Source organism: Dipodomys merriami, unplaced genomic scaffold, assembly GCF_024711535.1.
Source record: "Dipodomys merriami isolate MVZ:Mamm:240054 unplaced genomic scaffold, mDipMer1.0.p SCAF_13, whole genome shotgun sequence".
Classification (NCBI taxonomy): Eukaryota; Metazoa; Chordata; class Mammalia; order Rodentia; family Heteromyidae; genus Dipodomys; species Dipodomys merriami.
This window is the reverse complement of record NW_027202604.1, coordinates 40,887,238-40,903,279: the sequence shown is the minus strand read 5'-3', so window position 1 is coordinate 40,903,279 and position 16,042 is coordinate 40,887,238. Positions and strand designations below refer to the sequence as shown.

Here is a 16,042-nt window from a genome sequence, read left to right as displayed (position 1 = left end):
AGCACCCTCAGAGCACACAGTACCCTCAGAGCAGAGTACCCTCAGAGCAGAGTACCCTCAGAGCACACAGTACCCTCAGAGCACACAGCACCCTCAGAGCACAGTACCCTCAGAGCACACAGTACCCTCAGAGCACACAGTACCCTCAGAGCACACAGCACCCTCAGAGCACAGCACCCTCAGAGCACACAGTACCCTCAGAGCACACAGTACCCTCAGAGCACACAGCACCCTCAGAGCACAGCACCCTCAGAGCACACAGTACCCTCAGAGCACACAGCACCCTCAGAGCACACAGTACCCTCAGAGCACACAGCACACTCAGAGCACAGCACCCTCAGAGCACAGCACCCTCAGAGCACAGTACCCTCAGAGCACACAGCACCCTCAGAGCACAGCACCCTCAGAGCACAGTACCCTCAGAGCACACAGTACCCTCAGAGCACAGTACCCTCAGAGCACAGTACCCTCAGAGCACACAGTACCCTCAGAGCACACAGCACCCTCAGAGCACACAGTACCCTCAGAGCACAGCACCCTCAGAGCACAGCACCCTCAGAGCACACAGCACCCTCAGAGCACAGTACCCTCAGAGCACAGCACCCTCAGAGCACACAGCACCCTCAGAGCACACAGCACCCTCAGAGCACACAGTACCCTCAGAGCACAGCACCCTCAGAGCACACAGTACCCTCAGAGCACAGCACCCTCAGAGCACACAGCACCCTCAGAGCACAGCACCCTCAGAGCACACAGTACCCTCAGAGCAGAGTACCCTCAGAGCAGAGTACCCTCAGAGCACACAGTACCCTCAGAGCACACAGTACCCTCAGAGCACACAGCACCCTCAGAGCACAGTACCCTCAGAGCACACAGTACCCTCAGAGCACACAGTACCCTCAGAGCACACAGCACCCTCAGAGCACAGCACCCTCAGAGCACACAGTACCCTCAGAGCACACAGCACCCTCAGAGCACACAGTACCCTCAGAGCACAGCACCCTCAGAGCACACAGCACCCTCAGAGCACAGCACCCTCAGAGCACACAGCACCCTCAGAGCACACAGCACCCTCAGAGCACACAGTACCCTCAGAGCACACAGTACCCTCAGAGCACAGCACCCTCAGAGCACAGCACCCTCAGAGCACAGCACCCTCAGAGCACACAGTACCCTCAGAGCACACAGTACCCTCAGAGCACACAGTACCCTCAGAGCACAGTACCCTCAGAGCACACAGTACCCTCAGAGCACACAGTACCCTCAGAGCACACAGCACCCTCAGAGCACAGTACCCTCAGAGCACACAGTACCCTCAGAGCACACAGCACCCTCAGAGCACACAGTACCCTCAGAGCACACAGAACCCTCAGAGCACAGTACCCTCAGAGCACAGTACCCTCAGAGCACACAGTACCCTCAGAGCACAGCACCCTCAGAGCACAGTACCCTCAGAGCACAGTACCCTCAGAGCACACAGTACCCTCAGAGCACACAGTACCCTCAGAGCACAGTACCCTCAGAGCACACAGTACCCTCAGAGCACACAGTACCCTCAGAGCACGGCACCGCAGTGCACCCCACCGCAGCGCCCCCCCCCCGCAGCGCACCCCCCTGCAGCGCACCCCACCGCAGCGCACCCCACCGCAGCGCACCCCACCGCAGCGCACGGCACTGCAGGGAGGGCACCGCAGCGCACCCCCCCGCAGCGCACCCCCCCGCAGCGCACCCTCCCGCAGCGCACCCCACCGCAGCGCACCCCACCGCAGCGCACCCCACCGTAGCGCACCCCCCCGCAGCGCACCCCCCCGCAGCGCAGGGCACCGCAGCGCACCCCACCGCAGCGCACCCCACCGCAGCGCACCCCACCGCAGCGCACCCCACCGTAGCGCACCCCCCCGCAGCGCACCCCCACCGCAGCGCAGGGCACCGCAGCGCACCCCACCGCAGCGCACACTCCCGCAGCGCACACTCCCGCAGCGCACCCCCCCGCAGCGCACCCCCCCGCAGCGCACCCCACCGCAGCGCACCCCCCCGCAGCGCACCCCCCCGCAGCGCACCCCACCGCAGCGCACACTCCCGCAGCGCACACTCCCGCAGCGCACCCCCCCGCAGCGCACCCCCCCGCAGCGCACCCCACCGCAGCGCACACTCCCGCAGCGCACCCCCCCGCAGCGCACCCCACCGCAGCGCACACTCCCGCAGCGCACCCCACCGCAGCGCACACTCCCGCAGCGCACCCCACTGCAGCGCACCCCACCGCAGCGCACACTCCCGCAGCGCACCCCACCGCAGCGCACCCCACCGCAGCGCACCCCACCGCAGCGCACCCCACCGCAGCGCAGGGCACCGCAGCGCACCCCACCGCAGCGCACCCCACCGCAGCGCACCCCACCGCAGCGCACACTCCCGCAGCGCACCCCACTGCAGCGCACCCCACCGCAGCGCACACTCCCGCAGCGCACACTCCCGCAGCGCACCCCACCGCAGCGCACCCCACCGCAGCGCACCCCACCGCAGCGCACCCCACCGCAGCGCACCCCACCGCAGCGAAGGCACCGGGCTCGCGCGCTCCGCTGCCGCCCGCGCCCCTCCTTCCCTGCGCAGCCGCGCGAGCGCGTCCGGGACGCCGGGCGCCGCACGGCCCGGCCGGGCCTCACTCTCCGGGACACTGAGGTGCCGCCGCGTTTCTCCCGCGAGGCCCGGGACAAGTCTCCACCTCACCCGGCGTCCGGCCGCGGGGGCCGGAGCGGGCCGGGGCGCACCTCGGGCCCGTCCGCAGGTCTCACAGGCTCGCCCGGGCCGAGCTCCGGGCGCGGACCGACGCGGACGCTGTGGCCCCCGGGAGGGGCCGGCGCCGGGGGCTCCGCGGGCGCAGGTCCGGCCGCGGGCGGGCGCTGGGAGCCGGGGCCGCGCGAGCCCGGCGGGAGGGGCGGGGCCCGGGGCGGGGCCGGGGCGGGCGCGTGACGCGCGGCGCTGGCCAATGGGGCGCGCGCCCGAGGCCGAGCCTCCTGCGAGCCTTCGCGGCGCCCGCGGCGTCACGTGAGCGGCCCGGGGTGAGCGCAGAGAGCGGCGGGCGGCCAGGGCTCCGCCGCGGCGACTGCGGGCAGCGGCGACACCGCGGGCGAGCGAGCGAGCGAGCGAGCGACCGCAGCACCCGCGGCCCGGCCCGCGGCCGCCCAGACCCCCGCCGGGCCGCGCCCCGCCACGCCCGGCCCCGCGCCGCAGGACCGCCGGGGCCCGGCCGCGGGCCACGCCAGGTGGGAGAAGCGCGGCGGGGCCGGCCGCGCTGCGGGGCCCGGGGCCGGGGCCGGGGGCGGCCGGGGCCGGGGAGCGCGCGGTCCGGGGCCCGGAGGGGGCGGGGCGGCGACCCCGGGCGCCGCGGCCCGCGCTCCCCGCGGAGGCCCCGCGCGCCCGCCGGGCCGGCCTCCCATATGGCGGGGCGCGGGCCGGCGCGGGCGGGAGGGAGCGCGGCCGCGGTGCGAGGCGGAGGGGTTACTGTCGGTCACCGCGGGGGGTCGGGCGAGGGGGCCGCGCGGAGGGCCCGGGGCCCGGCGGGGCCGTGCGGGGCCGGGGCAGCGCCCACGCCTTTTCCCACGCGCGGCCCCGTCCCGGGTGGACCTTCGCGCGGGCGCCCGCGCCGCTGCGCACGGTCCCGCACGGCCCCGCACGGCCCCGCCGCCCCCTGCGCACGGCCCCGCCGCGCTGTCACACGCCTGACCCCCTGCGCGCCCCGCACCTCCAACTCCGAGTCCCCGGCCCGACGTGTTCGGGCCCCGGGACCGGGGAGGCCGCAGCCCCTGCCCTGCCCACTGTGCGCTGGGAAGCCCGGGCTGGGCCCTTCCGCGTCCCCGCGGGTGAGGAGTCCCCGGCGTGGGCCCCGAAACCCCCTCCCTCTCGCGCCCAGGGGTCCCCCGGGGAGCCCCACAGGTGGGAGAACGCCCCGGCCGGACCGGGCGACTTTAGGCCCTCGGGTAGCTCCGGGAGGAGACTCTTATTTTGAAGAGCGGCCCCCACCGCCACCCCCGTGATTTGCACGCTGACCCAATGGCGAGCCCTTGGCCGGCGCTGGGCTTGTTATCAATTACATGTTGTTCCTGCAGCCGCTGTGTCCCGGGGAGGATAAACAGCAGGCCTGGCCGGCGGGCGGGGGCGGGGCCGGTGCCCGGAACGGCGCGTCCCCCCCCCCGCCCCGCCCCGGCCCGGCCCCGCCTCCGCCCGCGCCACGTGCTGCTGTTTTCCCGGACCGCGGCCGCCGCCACCTCCGCCCGGCCGGTCCTAGAGCCCTTGCTTGCCCTTCAGAGCCGCGGAGCCCCGCGTGCAGGCCCAGCTGCCGATCCCGGCCCCCCGCGCGTGACCTGCGCCAGCCCCGTGCGTGTTTCACTCCGGGATCAATCGCTTTGCACTGGCTTGTATTCTGGTGGGAAGGTAGACAGGAAGCAAAAGTGCCGAGGTAGTTTCCCACGGGGCACCTCCCGGGAGGCCCAGCAGTGGGCCTGGCAGCTGGCACTGGGAAGCTGCTCAGGCCGCACTGGGAATCGTTCATTAATACCAACCAGGAGCGGAGGTGCGGCCCAGCCGGAGCATCCCCGGCCTTGAGTAAAAAGAGCCCAGCGAGACTGTGAGAGCGAGTGCAAGTCCTCGCACCTGTACGTGCACACGCACACAGGCGCGTGCACACGCACGCACCCATTTGGGAGGCTCCACCTGGAGTGCTGGGGCAGAGGGACCCACAGGGACAACTGACAAGCACGGGAGGGTGAGGGAGGGGTGAGGGAGGGGTGAGGGAGGGGTGAGGGAGGGCGGAGGCCCCGCTGCCTGGAGCTATGACTTGCGGGCAGGTGGTGGCCCTCCGCACCACGGTTGACAGTGCTCTGTGTAGCACAGGCTTTGGAGCTCCATTCCTTCCCAGGAATTTGTGTGATGGATCGTGTGTATTGTATTTGTGTTATTATCTTCAAATAGTTGTGCGTAGGGGTTCCGATTTAATACTGTGCATCTTAAAGCAGCCCCAGGTTAGAGCCTTAGCTGAGTACGGTGGCCTTCTGCAAACCTGCTCCTCCTGGAGCTTCCCTCCTAGAGGCTCCCAGGCCATGGGGGAGCTGAGTCAAAGGTCCTTGTGTCCTTGTGCGGGAGGGAGGCTTAGAGACCATCAGAGCATGGAACTGGTGGGGAACTTGCCCAAGGTCACTGCTGACAGAGGTGCTGTGCTGCGTGTGTGGGCTGGGGGGAGTGGTCCTGAAGACAAGGGGGTAGATGCAGAGGTCATGCCAGCAGCAGGGATGCTGGCACTCCTTCAGCTTGTAAACACCCAGCCCACCGTGGTCGCTGGATGGGGACAAAGGTCCAGAGAGGTGGCCCTGTCACGGCCAGGCACTATTGACTCTCTCCCTGGGACGCCAAACCTAGCATGGCCTTTGGCTTCCCGGGACATGGCTTTCCCGCTGCTGTCTGCCAGTGTCCTCTGAGCCCCTCCTGGGCACCAGGCAGGACCTCCGCAGAGACATGGAGCGAGGAGCTAGGCGTTAGCCCCGCCCCCACGGCGGTGAGTGTCCCGGACGACAGCAGTGGCCGTGGCCATGGGTGTGTGTGTGTGTGTGTGTGTGTGAGTGCACACGTGTCTCCCATCCTGCTCAGCTTCTTGATGGGCCCCCGGGGTGTGTCTGCACGTGGGAGGGAGTTTGCGCGTGTTTCTCCATCCTGTTAGAGGCAATGGCGCCAAAGGAGATGGCGATGAGGCTGTGAGGCCCGTAACCCAGCAGGAGGCCCGGGCCTTGGCCTCTCCAGGGCAGCGGCAGACCTTCACAGAGCCGAGGCAGAACTGGGAAACAGCCCTGAGAGGGGGAGGAAGGGCTTGCTGCTGTTTGGCTTTTTTGTCTCTTGACTATTAACTACCCATTTAAAAGATAATTGCCCATTTAAAACTCAGGAAAAAAAAAGTTAAAATCAGTGTATCCCATCCCAGGTCTGCTTCTGTGAAAAGTAGATTCTTTTTTCAACCTGAAATTCACATTTAACACACAGCCTGGTTTTGTTGTTGTTGTTTTGTTTTGTGCCAGTCCACGGGCTTGAACTCAGGGCTGGGCAAGGGCCTGGGCAATGTCCCTGAGCTTCTTTGCGTAAGACTAGCACTCAATCACGTGGGCCACAGCTCCACTTCTGGCTTTTTAGTGGCTAGTTAGAGATAAAGGAGTCTTTCTTGCCTGGGCTGGCCTTGAATGTCAGTCCTCAGATCTCAGCCTCCTGAGTAGCTAGGATTACAGATGTGAGCCACAGGTGCCCTGCTCAGCCTGGATTTTTATTTAGCAGTTCTGTGGAAGACCCAGCCACCTCCTGTCAAGAGGACACTCGGCCATTCTCCCTTTTGCTCCCGGGGTGACTCCTCTGGCAGGAAGCTGAAGTTAGGGTCTGCAGACACAACGTCTTCCCATCCTGGGCCATTCTGGTCCAGCATGCCTCCTCCCCTGGAAGGCCCCTGTCTCCACACACTCGGCTGATCACAGGCACATGGGGCGTCCTTTTCCAGGAGCATCTGAGACCAGATGTGCCTGGGTTGTGCAATGGGGTGACGAGGGCTCTTTTGCAAGCAGAGTGGTGCAACTTCAGCCAACACTGCTACGGCCCGTCCTCCCGAGGGATGGAGGCAGGAGCCGGGTTTGGCTGTGGAGGCTGTGGGCAGGCAGCTGAGCGTGGGACCCGAGCCCGCCGTCAGCGAGCCCCCCGACTTTCTGACCAGGCCTCCTTGTTCCCTCTGCAGCGACCATTGGCACGGCCAGGCCAGCATGGTGGACCACTTGGTTCCAGTAGATGAGACCTTCTCGTCTCCAAAATGCCCCGTGGGTTACCTGGGTGAGAGGCTGGCCGGCCGGCGGGGGTACCACGTGCTGCCCTCGCCTGTCTCTGAAGATGACAGCGATGCCTCCAGCCCCTGCTCCTGTGCCAGCCCCGATTCGCACGCCCGCTGCTCCTGCTACAGAGGAAGGCCGGGCACCAAGGGCCAGGACAGCATCTTGGACTTCCTGCTGTCCCACGCCACACTGGGCGGTGGCGGTGGCGGTGGGAGCATTGGGGACAGCAGTAGCCCCGTGACGTGGGGGCCCTGGCGGAGAGCTCCAGTGCCCACGAAGGGGGAACATTTCTGTTTCTCTGACTTCCCCCTGGGTGACCCTGATGATGTCCCCCGGCCCTTCCAGCCCACCCTGGAGGAGATCGAGGAGTTCCTGGAGGAGAACATGGAGCCGAAGGCCAGGGAGGCCCCAGAGAGCAGCAAAGACTTCGAAGCCTGTGGCCAAGAGCTGGCCGGGCCCCACAGGAGCCACCTACACCCAGGGTCTGCAGGGAGAGAATGTGGTACCCCTCCCCCAGATGGCACCGGTGTGGGCGGTGCCCAAGGCCCAGGGGAGGGGCCGGCACCCGATGGTCCCATCCCGGTACTGCTACAGATCCAGCCAGTAGCCGTGAAGCAGGAGGCGGGCGCAGACCCCGCTTCCCCGGGGCAGGCCCCCGAGAACGTCAAGGTGGCCCAGCTCCTGGTCAACATCCAGGGGCAGACCTTCGCGCTTGTGCCCCAGGTGGTGCCCTCCTCCAACTTGAGCCTGCCTTCAAAGTTCGTGCGCATTGCTCCGGTGCCCATCGCCGCCAAACCCATTGGGTCGGGACCCCTGGGACCCGGCCCCGCCGGCCTCCTCGTGGGCCAGAAGTTCACCAAGAACCCAGCAGCAGAACTCATCAAAATGCACAAATGTACTTTCCCCGGCTGCAGCAAGATGTACACGAAAAGCAGCCATCTGAAGGCTCACCTGCGGCGGCACACTGGCGAGAAGCCTTTTGCCTGCACCTGGCCGGGCTGCGGCTGGAGGTCAGTATGGCAGGGACCGGCCTCACGGCCAGGGAGGACTCCTCGCGCGGGCTCACAGGTGTGCAGCCCAGGCCCTGTTCTCCACCCACAGGAGAGGTCAGGGTCCGTGTGGGCCCAGCTGCGCAGGCTTCCTTGTCCCTGTGCTTACTAACAGTGGAGGCCACCTGCCTTCAGTTTCCTAATGACCAGGTTGGGCTTGCTGTGGCTTGTTCCGAGCGAGTGCTGAGTCCTTCTGGGTCTCTCGGTCTGGTGGGCCAAGGGCAGCGGCGAGGGGGCAGAGGTCAGCGGTCAGCAGTGGGGCACCTATGCTGTAGACAGGACAGCCAGAGGTGATGGAGTAGGGCTCTGTCCCTGACCCTCACGGCCCACATAGGGTAAGGACCACCAGACCCCAGCTCAAGGAGGGGGGTGGCGGGGAGGTCCTAAGGACACTGAGGCCCAGGCTGTGGGAGACCCGTCCCCAGCTCACACCAGTCCATAAATGGGACTTGAAGCCCAGTGGTTGAGTTAGAGGCTCATCCTGAAAATGCTGCGTGGGGGCCGAGCCGGGAGGGACAAGCTGCCTGGGCAGATGTCTGGGGGTATGTGAGTCAGGCCTGGTCCTTGCTTCCTCCCCAGGGATGTGGAGGGGTGTGGGAAGCCACAGAGCCAACCCAGAAGGCCAGGCTGGCTGTGGTGTTGGGTCAAAGATGGCGAAAGTCTTCCAGGCTCTCTGCCCTGTGTGGTCCTCGTAGCGTGGGGGCCTTGCCAGGCCTGCCCAGCCTCTGGGGCAGAGAGGCCCTGTGTGTCACCCTTGCTCAGCCTCCGCAGGAGGTGCATCCACCCCCCACACCCCCACACCCCCACAGTGGCAGGAGCTTTCAGCACGGTCTGCGTATTGCTGCTGTGGCTGTGGCTCCTGAGTGTGTGGCCAGAGCACAGTGTGCACACACCTGGGTGATGCCCGCTGTGGTGGTCTCAAGCACAGTGTGCGCACACCTGGGTGATGCCCGCTGTGGTGGTCTCAAGCACAGTGTGCGCACACCTGGGTGATGCCCGCTGTGGTGGTCTCAAGCACAGGTGCACGCCTGGGTGATGCCCGCTGTGGTGGTCTCAAGCACAGTGTGCGCACACCTGGGTGATGCCCGCTGTGGTGGTCTCAAGCACAGTGTGCGCACACCTGGGTGATGCCCGCTGTGGTGGTCTCAAGCACAGGTGCACGCCTGGGTGATGCCTGCTGTGGTGGTCTCAAGCACGTGCGCACACCTGGGTGATGCCCGCTGTGGTGGTCTCAAGCACACGCGCACACCTGGGTGATGCCCGCTGTGGTGGTCTCAAGCACGTGCGCACACCTGGGTGATGCCCGCTGTGGTGGTCTTAAGCACGTGCGCACGCCTGGGTGATGCCCACTGTGGTGGTCTCAAGCACAGGTGCACGCCTGGGTGATGCCCGCTGTGGTGATCTCAAGCACAGGCGCACGCCTGGGTGATGCCCGCTGTGGTGGTCTCAAGCACACGCGCACGCCTGGGTGATGCGAGCCGTGTGTTTGAGCCCCTGGCGTATGGTGATGTGCCCTGTGTGCACAGGAGGTGTGTCTGGAGTATGGCAGAGCAGTGTCGCTTTTGTTTTCTGGAGCAGACTGGCTCACAGAGCTCATGAGCCTCGGTCCCAGGCCGGGTCCTGGCCTGCCAAGGCTGTGCCATGGACAGAGCCCCCAAGATGTGGTCTTTGGCACAAGCTGGCTGGAGTGGAGGAGGAGGGCAGGGGAGGGGCTGTGTGCTCTTAACTGGAGGACGGGGAGCGTGTTGTGGCACCCCAGTTGGAGGAGGCAGTGGAGGGCTTGAGCCCCTGACCAGCCGGCAGCTCGCTCTGTGTCCCTGGGCCCCTGAGCCTCAGTTTCTCCTGGAGAGGAGCTCCAGGCAAGTGCAGGAGTGGTCTGCAGTGCCCCCTGCCTGCACGCCAGTTGTCAGCTAACCATCAGAGATCAAGGAGGGACTGACGAGTCTTGTGTGGGTTCGTGGGCAATGCCGTGGCGTGTCGGTGGGACTGCGTGCTGGGTGGGGCAGGGCAGGTCTGTGGGAGAAGAGCTGCCTCACAGCACCGCTTGTACGCAGTCCGGCTCGGCTTCTTCACTGCTGTCCCCTGGCTGGTACTGACCGGCCAGTGAGCTGGGATGGGGCCGAGGCTGAGGCCACTCCCCTCTGCAGCCCCCCCAGGACCAGGGGGCTGGCTGAGTAGTCGGGGGTATTCACGGGTGAGCCCTGTCCTCCACAGCCGCTTCGTGGTGGTGAGCACCCCGTAGCAGGTGTGCAAGTGAGAGTAGATACTTGAAAGCCGTCAGCTCGGGACCGTCCAAGCCCGCGCCCATCTCCCTGTCCCGGACCCATCCGGCCCGCGGTGGCAGGGACACGGGGTGCAAGGTGGCACCCTTGGTAGGGTGGGCAGCTGGACAGCATAGAGTGCTGTGTGTCTGGCTCCCGGGAGGCTCCTCCCTGGCAGCCTCGTCTGAGGGGTGCCAGAGAGGTGTGTGCAGGGGGCTGCCGGTGCTGTGCACGCCGCGTTGCCCAGGCCGGATCGCGCCTCCGATACCCCATCTGCCTTCCTTCACTCGTCCTAGACCAGAACTGGAGGCACAGAAAGATCACATGTCCGCACGGATGTGCTCAGGAGTGTGGACTGAGGTGCGGCCCTCCGCGGGTGCGGCCGAGGGTCAAGGTGGACGCATCTGTCTGCTCTGGCTGAGGCCGCAGGCCGGCGGCTGCTGGGCCGTGCGCTCGAGCCCTGCTGTCAGCGCTCTCGATAGGGGTCCATAGAGTGATGGCCGCTGCCGTGTCCGTCCCCTCCGAGGAGATGGAGGCGCTCAGCTAATGAGTGTTGGCAGAGCCGGGAACCCCATGGCCTGCCCACTCTCCTGTGCACCCCACTGGGGGAGCCCTCCAGCCACTCTCCGCGGGGGCGTGGCTCGCTCTGGGGTGGATCCGCAGGGGCGTGGCTCGCTCTGGTGTGGATCCGCAGGGGCGTGGCTTGCTCTGGTGTGGATCTGCAGGGGCGCGGCTCGCTCTGGGGTGGATCCTCAGGGGCGTGGCTCGCTCTGGGGTGGATCCTCAGGGGCGTGGCTCGCTCTGGTGTGGATTTGCAGGGGCGCGGCTCGCTCTGGTGTGGATCCGCAGGGGCGTGGCTTGCTCTGGTGTGGATCTGCAGGGGCGTGGCTCGCTCTGGTGTGGATCCGCAGGGGCGCGGCTTGCTCTGGTGTGGATCCGCAGGGGCGCGGCTTGCTCTGGTGTGGATCCGCAGGGGCGCGGTTCGCTCTGGTGTGGATCTGCAGGGGCGTGGCTCGCTCTGGTGTGGATCCGCAGGGGCGTGGCTTGCTCTGGTGTGGATCCGCAGGGGCGTGGCTTGCTCTGGTGTGGATCCGCAGGGGCGTGGCTCGCTCTGGGGTGGATCCGCAGGGGCGTGGCTTGCTCTGGTGTGGATTTGCAGGGGCGTGGCTCGCTCTGGGGTGGATCCTCAGGGGCGTGGCTTGCTCTGGTGTGGATCCGCAGGGGCGCGGCTTGCTCTGGTGTGGATCTGAGGGGCGCGGCTTGCTCTGGTGTGGATCCGCAGGGGCGTGGCTTGCTCTGGTGTGGATCCGCGGGGGCGTGGCTTGCTCTGGTGTGGATCCGCGGGGGCGTGGCTTGCTCTGGTGTGGATCCAAGGGGGCGTGGCTTGCTCTGGTGTGGATCCGAGGGGCGTGGCTTGCTCTGGTGTGGATCCGAGGGGGCGTGGCTTGCTCTGGTGTGGATCCGAGGGGCGTGGCTTGCTCTGGGGTGGATCCGCGGGGGCGTGGCTCGCTCTGGTGTGGATCCGCAGGGGCGCGGCTTGCTCTGGTGTGGATCCGCAGGGGCGCGGCTCGCTCTGGTGTGGATGGGCCTGGGCTTCGGCGGCTCCGCACGCTTGCTGCCTTCCTCCCGGCTGCCTCTGGCCCTGGTTCTCTGCCCGAGGCCTCAGAGTAGTGCAGCACCTCCACCCCGCCGCACACCCCACCGCCCAGCACCAGCGCAGCTGCGCGCCTCACTTCCTTCTGCCGCCTGCCCGCACTGGGATGCCCCGTGTCTCCCCTCTTGGGACATGATTTCACCTGCTTGAGGGGCTGATGCCAGCCTGGCTGGTTGTGATCTGACCATCTGGAAAGAAGCTGTTTGCTGGCCTTCCTAGAAGTTTCCATGCCCTGCAAGCTCACAGACACAGGCCTCCTTTGTTCCCTGCAGCAGGACACCCTGTTCCAGAGTGGCCAAGCCGTTCTTTCCAGAAAGAATCCCCTGCCACAGTGAATGTGCACACTGGTAGCCGCCGGAGGCCGGGCGGCAGGTAATGTGGTGCCCGCAGTGGACAGGAACCCAGGAGAGGGGCAACCCAAGCCCGCAGGCAAAGAGCCGGGGGAGAGGGGCCAGGCTCTCAGCCAGGGTCTGGCTGGCTCTGCTGCTGGCGCCCGTGTCCCGCAGCTCCGCTGCCCTGAAGCAGCCTCTGACCCCCTCACGCTAGACAGATCGGTGCGAGGTGACAGGTTGGACCCTGTACACTTGAGATGCTGCATCCCTGAGACTTGACTTTCTAAGCATGGCTTTCTGCTGGATGGCCAATTAGTGTCTGGCAGAGGCACCTCCCCCTGGGTGCTGGGGCTCCAGTGCCGACACTGCAGGCTGCTCCAGGGTTACCTGACCCCCGCACCTCCTCTGCCCACACCCCAGCCATGGGAGGCCTAGCCTGTCCCCCAGGGACCTGGCCTCCCTGGGGACCAAGAACTGCACCAGGCCCCATGCCCGCACTACAAGCTTGCTGTTCTTAGACAATCACAACAGCTTCACGGCCCTCTGGGATGGGACCATTACTTCCCCTGTCTCCGGGTGGGGAAACTGAGGCCCCAGCTCTGGGCAGGGGACACACCACATACACACACAGAGCCATGAGGATGCTAGCAGTTTTCAGCAGCCTGTTGCCTGCTGTCAGGTGAGGGCAGGCTGCGGGTCATGCGGGAACCGCTGCTCTGGCCCCGCTGCTCTGTCATGGCACCTCAGACCTCAGTGCCGGAGTCCCACTCTCCTCATTCGGCACACAGTGGTTGAGCTTCATGGAGTCAGAAGATGTGCTGACTCCCTCCCCCGGCCTCCCTGTGTTTGGGGGCCCATGCAGACCCCACAGTTCCCAGAGGCATGGGCTGGAGTTGGCTTCCATGTGAGCAGCTGCCCACTGGGGACAGGACCCTGGGCCTTGGGCAACATGGGGAGCTGAGGCCCTCAGTGTCCCGGAGCCCCTCCTGTGTCCGCTGGCCTGTGGGCAGGACGGGGCAGCTGCGGGCCCTGCCGTCAGGCAGGAGAGGGCCTGCTGTCCAGGGTCTAGGAATGGGACATTGGGCCTGGTGCTCATGGGTGTGCCTACTCTACTACGTTGTGCATACTCTTACGTTGTGCGTGTGAGAACACCAACACTGCCCGTGTGTGTGCTGACCTCAAGCCCCTGGCCAGGTCGCTCATTTAAACACAATTGCTAATGCCCAGCATGCAGCAGGCAGTAGACAGACTGCAGGGAGGCTGTCAGCCGTGGCCTTCCTGGCCTTCCCTGTCTAGCAGGACGGACTGACAGGCACCCAAAACTGGAATGGCACAGCTCTTCCCCAGCGTCCGCGAGACTGGTGAGCGTCTGGAATGGGCGCAGTCTTGGAGGCCCTTCCTGAGGAAGCGGCTCTTGTGCTGAACTCTAAGGGATGGGCAGGAAAGAGCAAGGATAGGGGAAGGAAGAACATTTCTAGATAGGAGAAGCAGAATATGCAAATGGTGGGCAGCAGGAGGCACAGAGGAAAGGTGGTGATGGGAGGGCGCAGAGGAGGCAGGTGGTGTGGGAGCGGAGTGGAGGGCAAGGGTCCTGCTGCCAGGACCTGGGACCACTGAAGACAGTCTCATCCCTGAGCCGCGCCCGGCAGCTTCGCTCGGCTCGGGCTGCCGTGTGAGTGTTTGTCCCCAGCCAGCAGAGGTGGAGAGAGGCGATGCTGGGGCATCCACATGCTTGAACACTTAGCCAGGGCACCTTTTGGGGGGTGGGCGGGGGGGGGGGAACGGTCCTGGGGCTTGAACTCAGAGCCAGGTGCCATCACATTTTGCTCAAGGCTAGTGCTCTACCACTTGATCCACAGCTCCACTTCTAGCTTTTTTGGTGTTTAAGTGGAGATAAGAGTCTCGTGGACTTTCTTGCCGGGCTGGCTTGAACTGCAGTCCTCAGATCTCAGCCTCCCGGGCAGCTAGGATTGCAGGCATGAGCCACCGGCACCCAGCAAGGGTGCAGTTCTGTTTGTCAGCCTCTTGCAGGATGTCAGGATGCAGCCGTGGGGCAGGCTCATCTGGGGACCCTCCTGCGGGAAGCCCCGCCGCTGGGAGGAGGCATCCTCCGCCTGCTCGGTGTCCCCTCAGTGACTCCGGGCTGCGCCTCAGAGGCTCTGGCTGCGGAGGCTCTGGCTGCGGAGGCTCTGGCTGCGGAGGCTCTGGCTGCGGGCTGGCGAGGCGGCACAGCCAGAGCTCTGAGGAGTCGGCACAGACGCGGGCGGGGCGGGGCGGGGCGGGGGCCCCCTCCTGTCCCAGCAGAGCTGGGCTGACCCGGGAGGACCCCCCAGCCGAGCAGCCCTGCCACGCGGCTGCACAGGCAGCCAGGGCTCTGGCCTCCACCCCACCTGGGCCCCCATTCAGGCCCAGGCCCCAGGGAGGCCTGCTGACCCTGTGTCCCTGTGTCCCTTAGGTTCTCTCGCTCCGACGAGCTGTCGCGGCACCGGCGCTCGCACTCCGGCGTGAAGCCGTATCAGTGCCCCGTGTGCGAGAAGAAGTTCGCGCGGAGCGACCACCTGTCCAAGCACGTGAAGGTGCACCGCTTCCCGCGCAGCAGCCGCGCCGTGCGCACCCTCAACTGAGCCGCCCGCCGCCTCCTGCGGCCCTCCTTTTTAAGCAATAATTTATTTGCCTCCTCCAGAGGGATGCGACAATGTTACCAGCTCACCTTCTGCTGCAGGAGGTGCCACCCAGAGCCCAGAGCTCGCCACCCGCTGCCTTTCCCGGGAGGCCCCGGGGCTGCCCCATCCTCGGGCTGGGCCCCCAGTGGGCCTGCGCCATTGTGCCTTCCTGGCTGCCAGGCCTCCATGCAGCCACCAGCTGGAAGCAGGGGCTGGGTCTTGCCCTTCTCCCACTGGGCTCCCGGCCTGGGCCAAAGCCAACGCTTTATTGCTGGGGAAGAAGAAATGTGCAGTTTTGAAACACTCAGTTCCCAGAGGGGGCCGTGCTGGGAAGAGGGAAGTAGGGTGAAGGTCCAGGGCTGCCCTGTGGTGTGGCCGCGGTGTGCAAGAGCCCGCTCCGCCATCAGGCAGAGGTGTGGCAGGGCCACGCAGGGTGGGAGGAGCTGCTGCAGGCCGCCGTGGGGCGGGGTGAGCAGCGCCCCCCTTCCCCCCCCCCCCGGGCCTGCAGTGCACGTGCTTGAGTTTAAGGTGCAGGACATCGAGCCCTAGGTGCCACCCTGGCCAACAGTCCCGCTCCCTCCTCCATCTCCCAGATAGGCCCAGGCCCCGGCCCCGGCCCTGGCCACTGAGGGAGGGGCAGCCCCGGCCGCGGAAGGACCAGCCGGAGCCTCAAGCCCTGACTTGACTTAGAAATGCATTCCTCCTCGTGTCTAGAAATTACTATCGAGTGATCTAGCTTGTTTGACAGGTCTATCTCACACCCTGTGAATGTATGTAAATAAACTGTACATAGGTCCACCTCTGCATAAAGTTATCTTTTAATAACATGTTGACATTTGTGTACATTTGAAATTTTAAAAATCTATAAAGCAGTGTACATATGTTATAATTATGTATATTTTCTTTGGTCCTTCAGAAGAATATATTTACTTTGCCAATAAAAAAGAAAAAAAGAACCCAGTGGCTTTTTGTCGTCCCTGTGCTGCGTGCTTTGCTCTCTGGAGATGGACGACTCTGGCTTTCCCACCCAAGAGCCCCGCGCCCGCCTCCCCCTCCTCTGAGCCGGGTTCTAGCCTTTTCTGTGGGAAGCACCCGAGCCTGGGCCAGCCGTCTCCTACTCTCTCCTCTTGGTATTGGACTCTGGCTCAGCACCCACCTGTGCTGAGGGGACATCACTTCCCCTGAGGCCGGTGGGCCGGTTCCCTCTTCCACGGTGGCAATGACTGTCTTAGCGT

General features: G+C 65.6%; 1 protein-coding gene across 3 annotated transcripts; it reads left to right on the top strand.

Moving 5' to 3' along the window:
- The first annotated feature begins 3,180 nt into the window (after window positions 1-3,180).
- LOC138824856 (Krueppel-like factor 15) lies at window positions 3,181-15,738 on the top strand. Of its 3 annotated transcripts, none has more exons than XM_070019248.1 (3): window positions 3,181-3,260; window positions 6,758-7,858; window positions 14,600-15,738. In XM_070019248.1, exons 2-3 carry the CDS (start codon window positions 6,783-6,785, stop codon window positions 14,766-14,768), a joined length of 1,245 nt encoding a protein of 414 aa, XP_069875349.1. In that variant the 5' UTR covers window positions 3,181-3,260; window positions 6,758-6,782; the 3' UTR covers window positions 14,769-15,738. The 3 variants fall into 3 exon arrangements, with proteins under 3 accessions (XP_069875349.1, XP_069875352.1, XP_069875350.1); XM_070019251.1 differs by lacking the exon at window positions 3,181-3,260 and adding an exon at window positions 4,352-4,371; XM_070019249.1 differs by lacking the exon at window positions 3,181-3,260 and adding an exon at window positions 5,277-5,545.
- The last annotated feature ends 304 nt before the right edge of the window (window positions 15,739-16,042 follow it).

Coding starts and splice junctions, on each gene's coding strand:
- LOC138824856 (XM_070019248.1), top strand. CDS start 6,783: ATGGTGGACCACTTGGTTCCAGTAGATGAGACCTTCTCGTCTCCAAAA. Junction 7,859..14,599: donor TGGCCGGGCTGCGGCTGGAG/GTCAGTATGGCA, acceptor TGTGTCCCTTAG/GTTCTCTCGCTCCGACGAGC.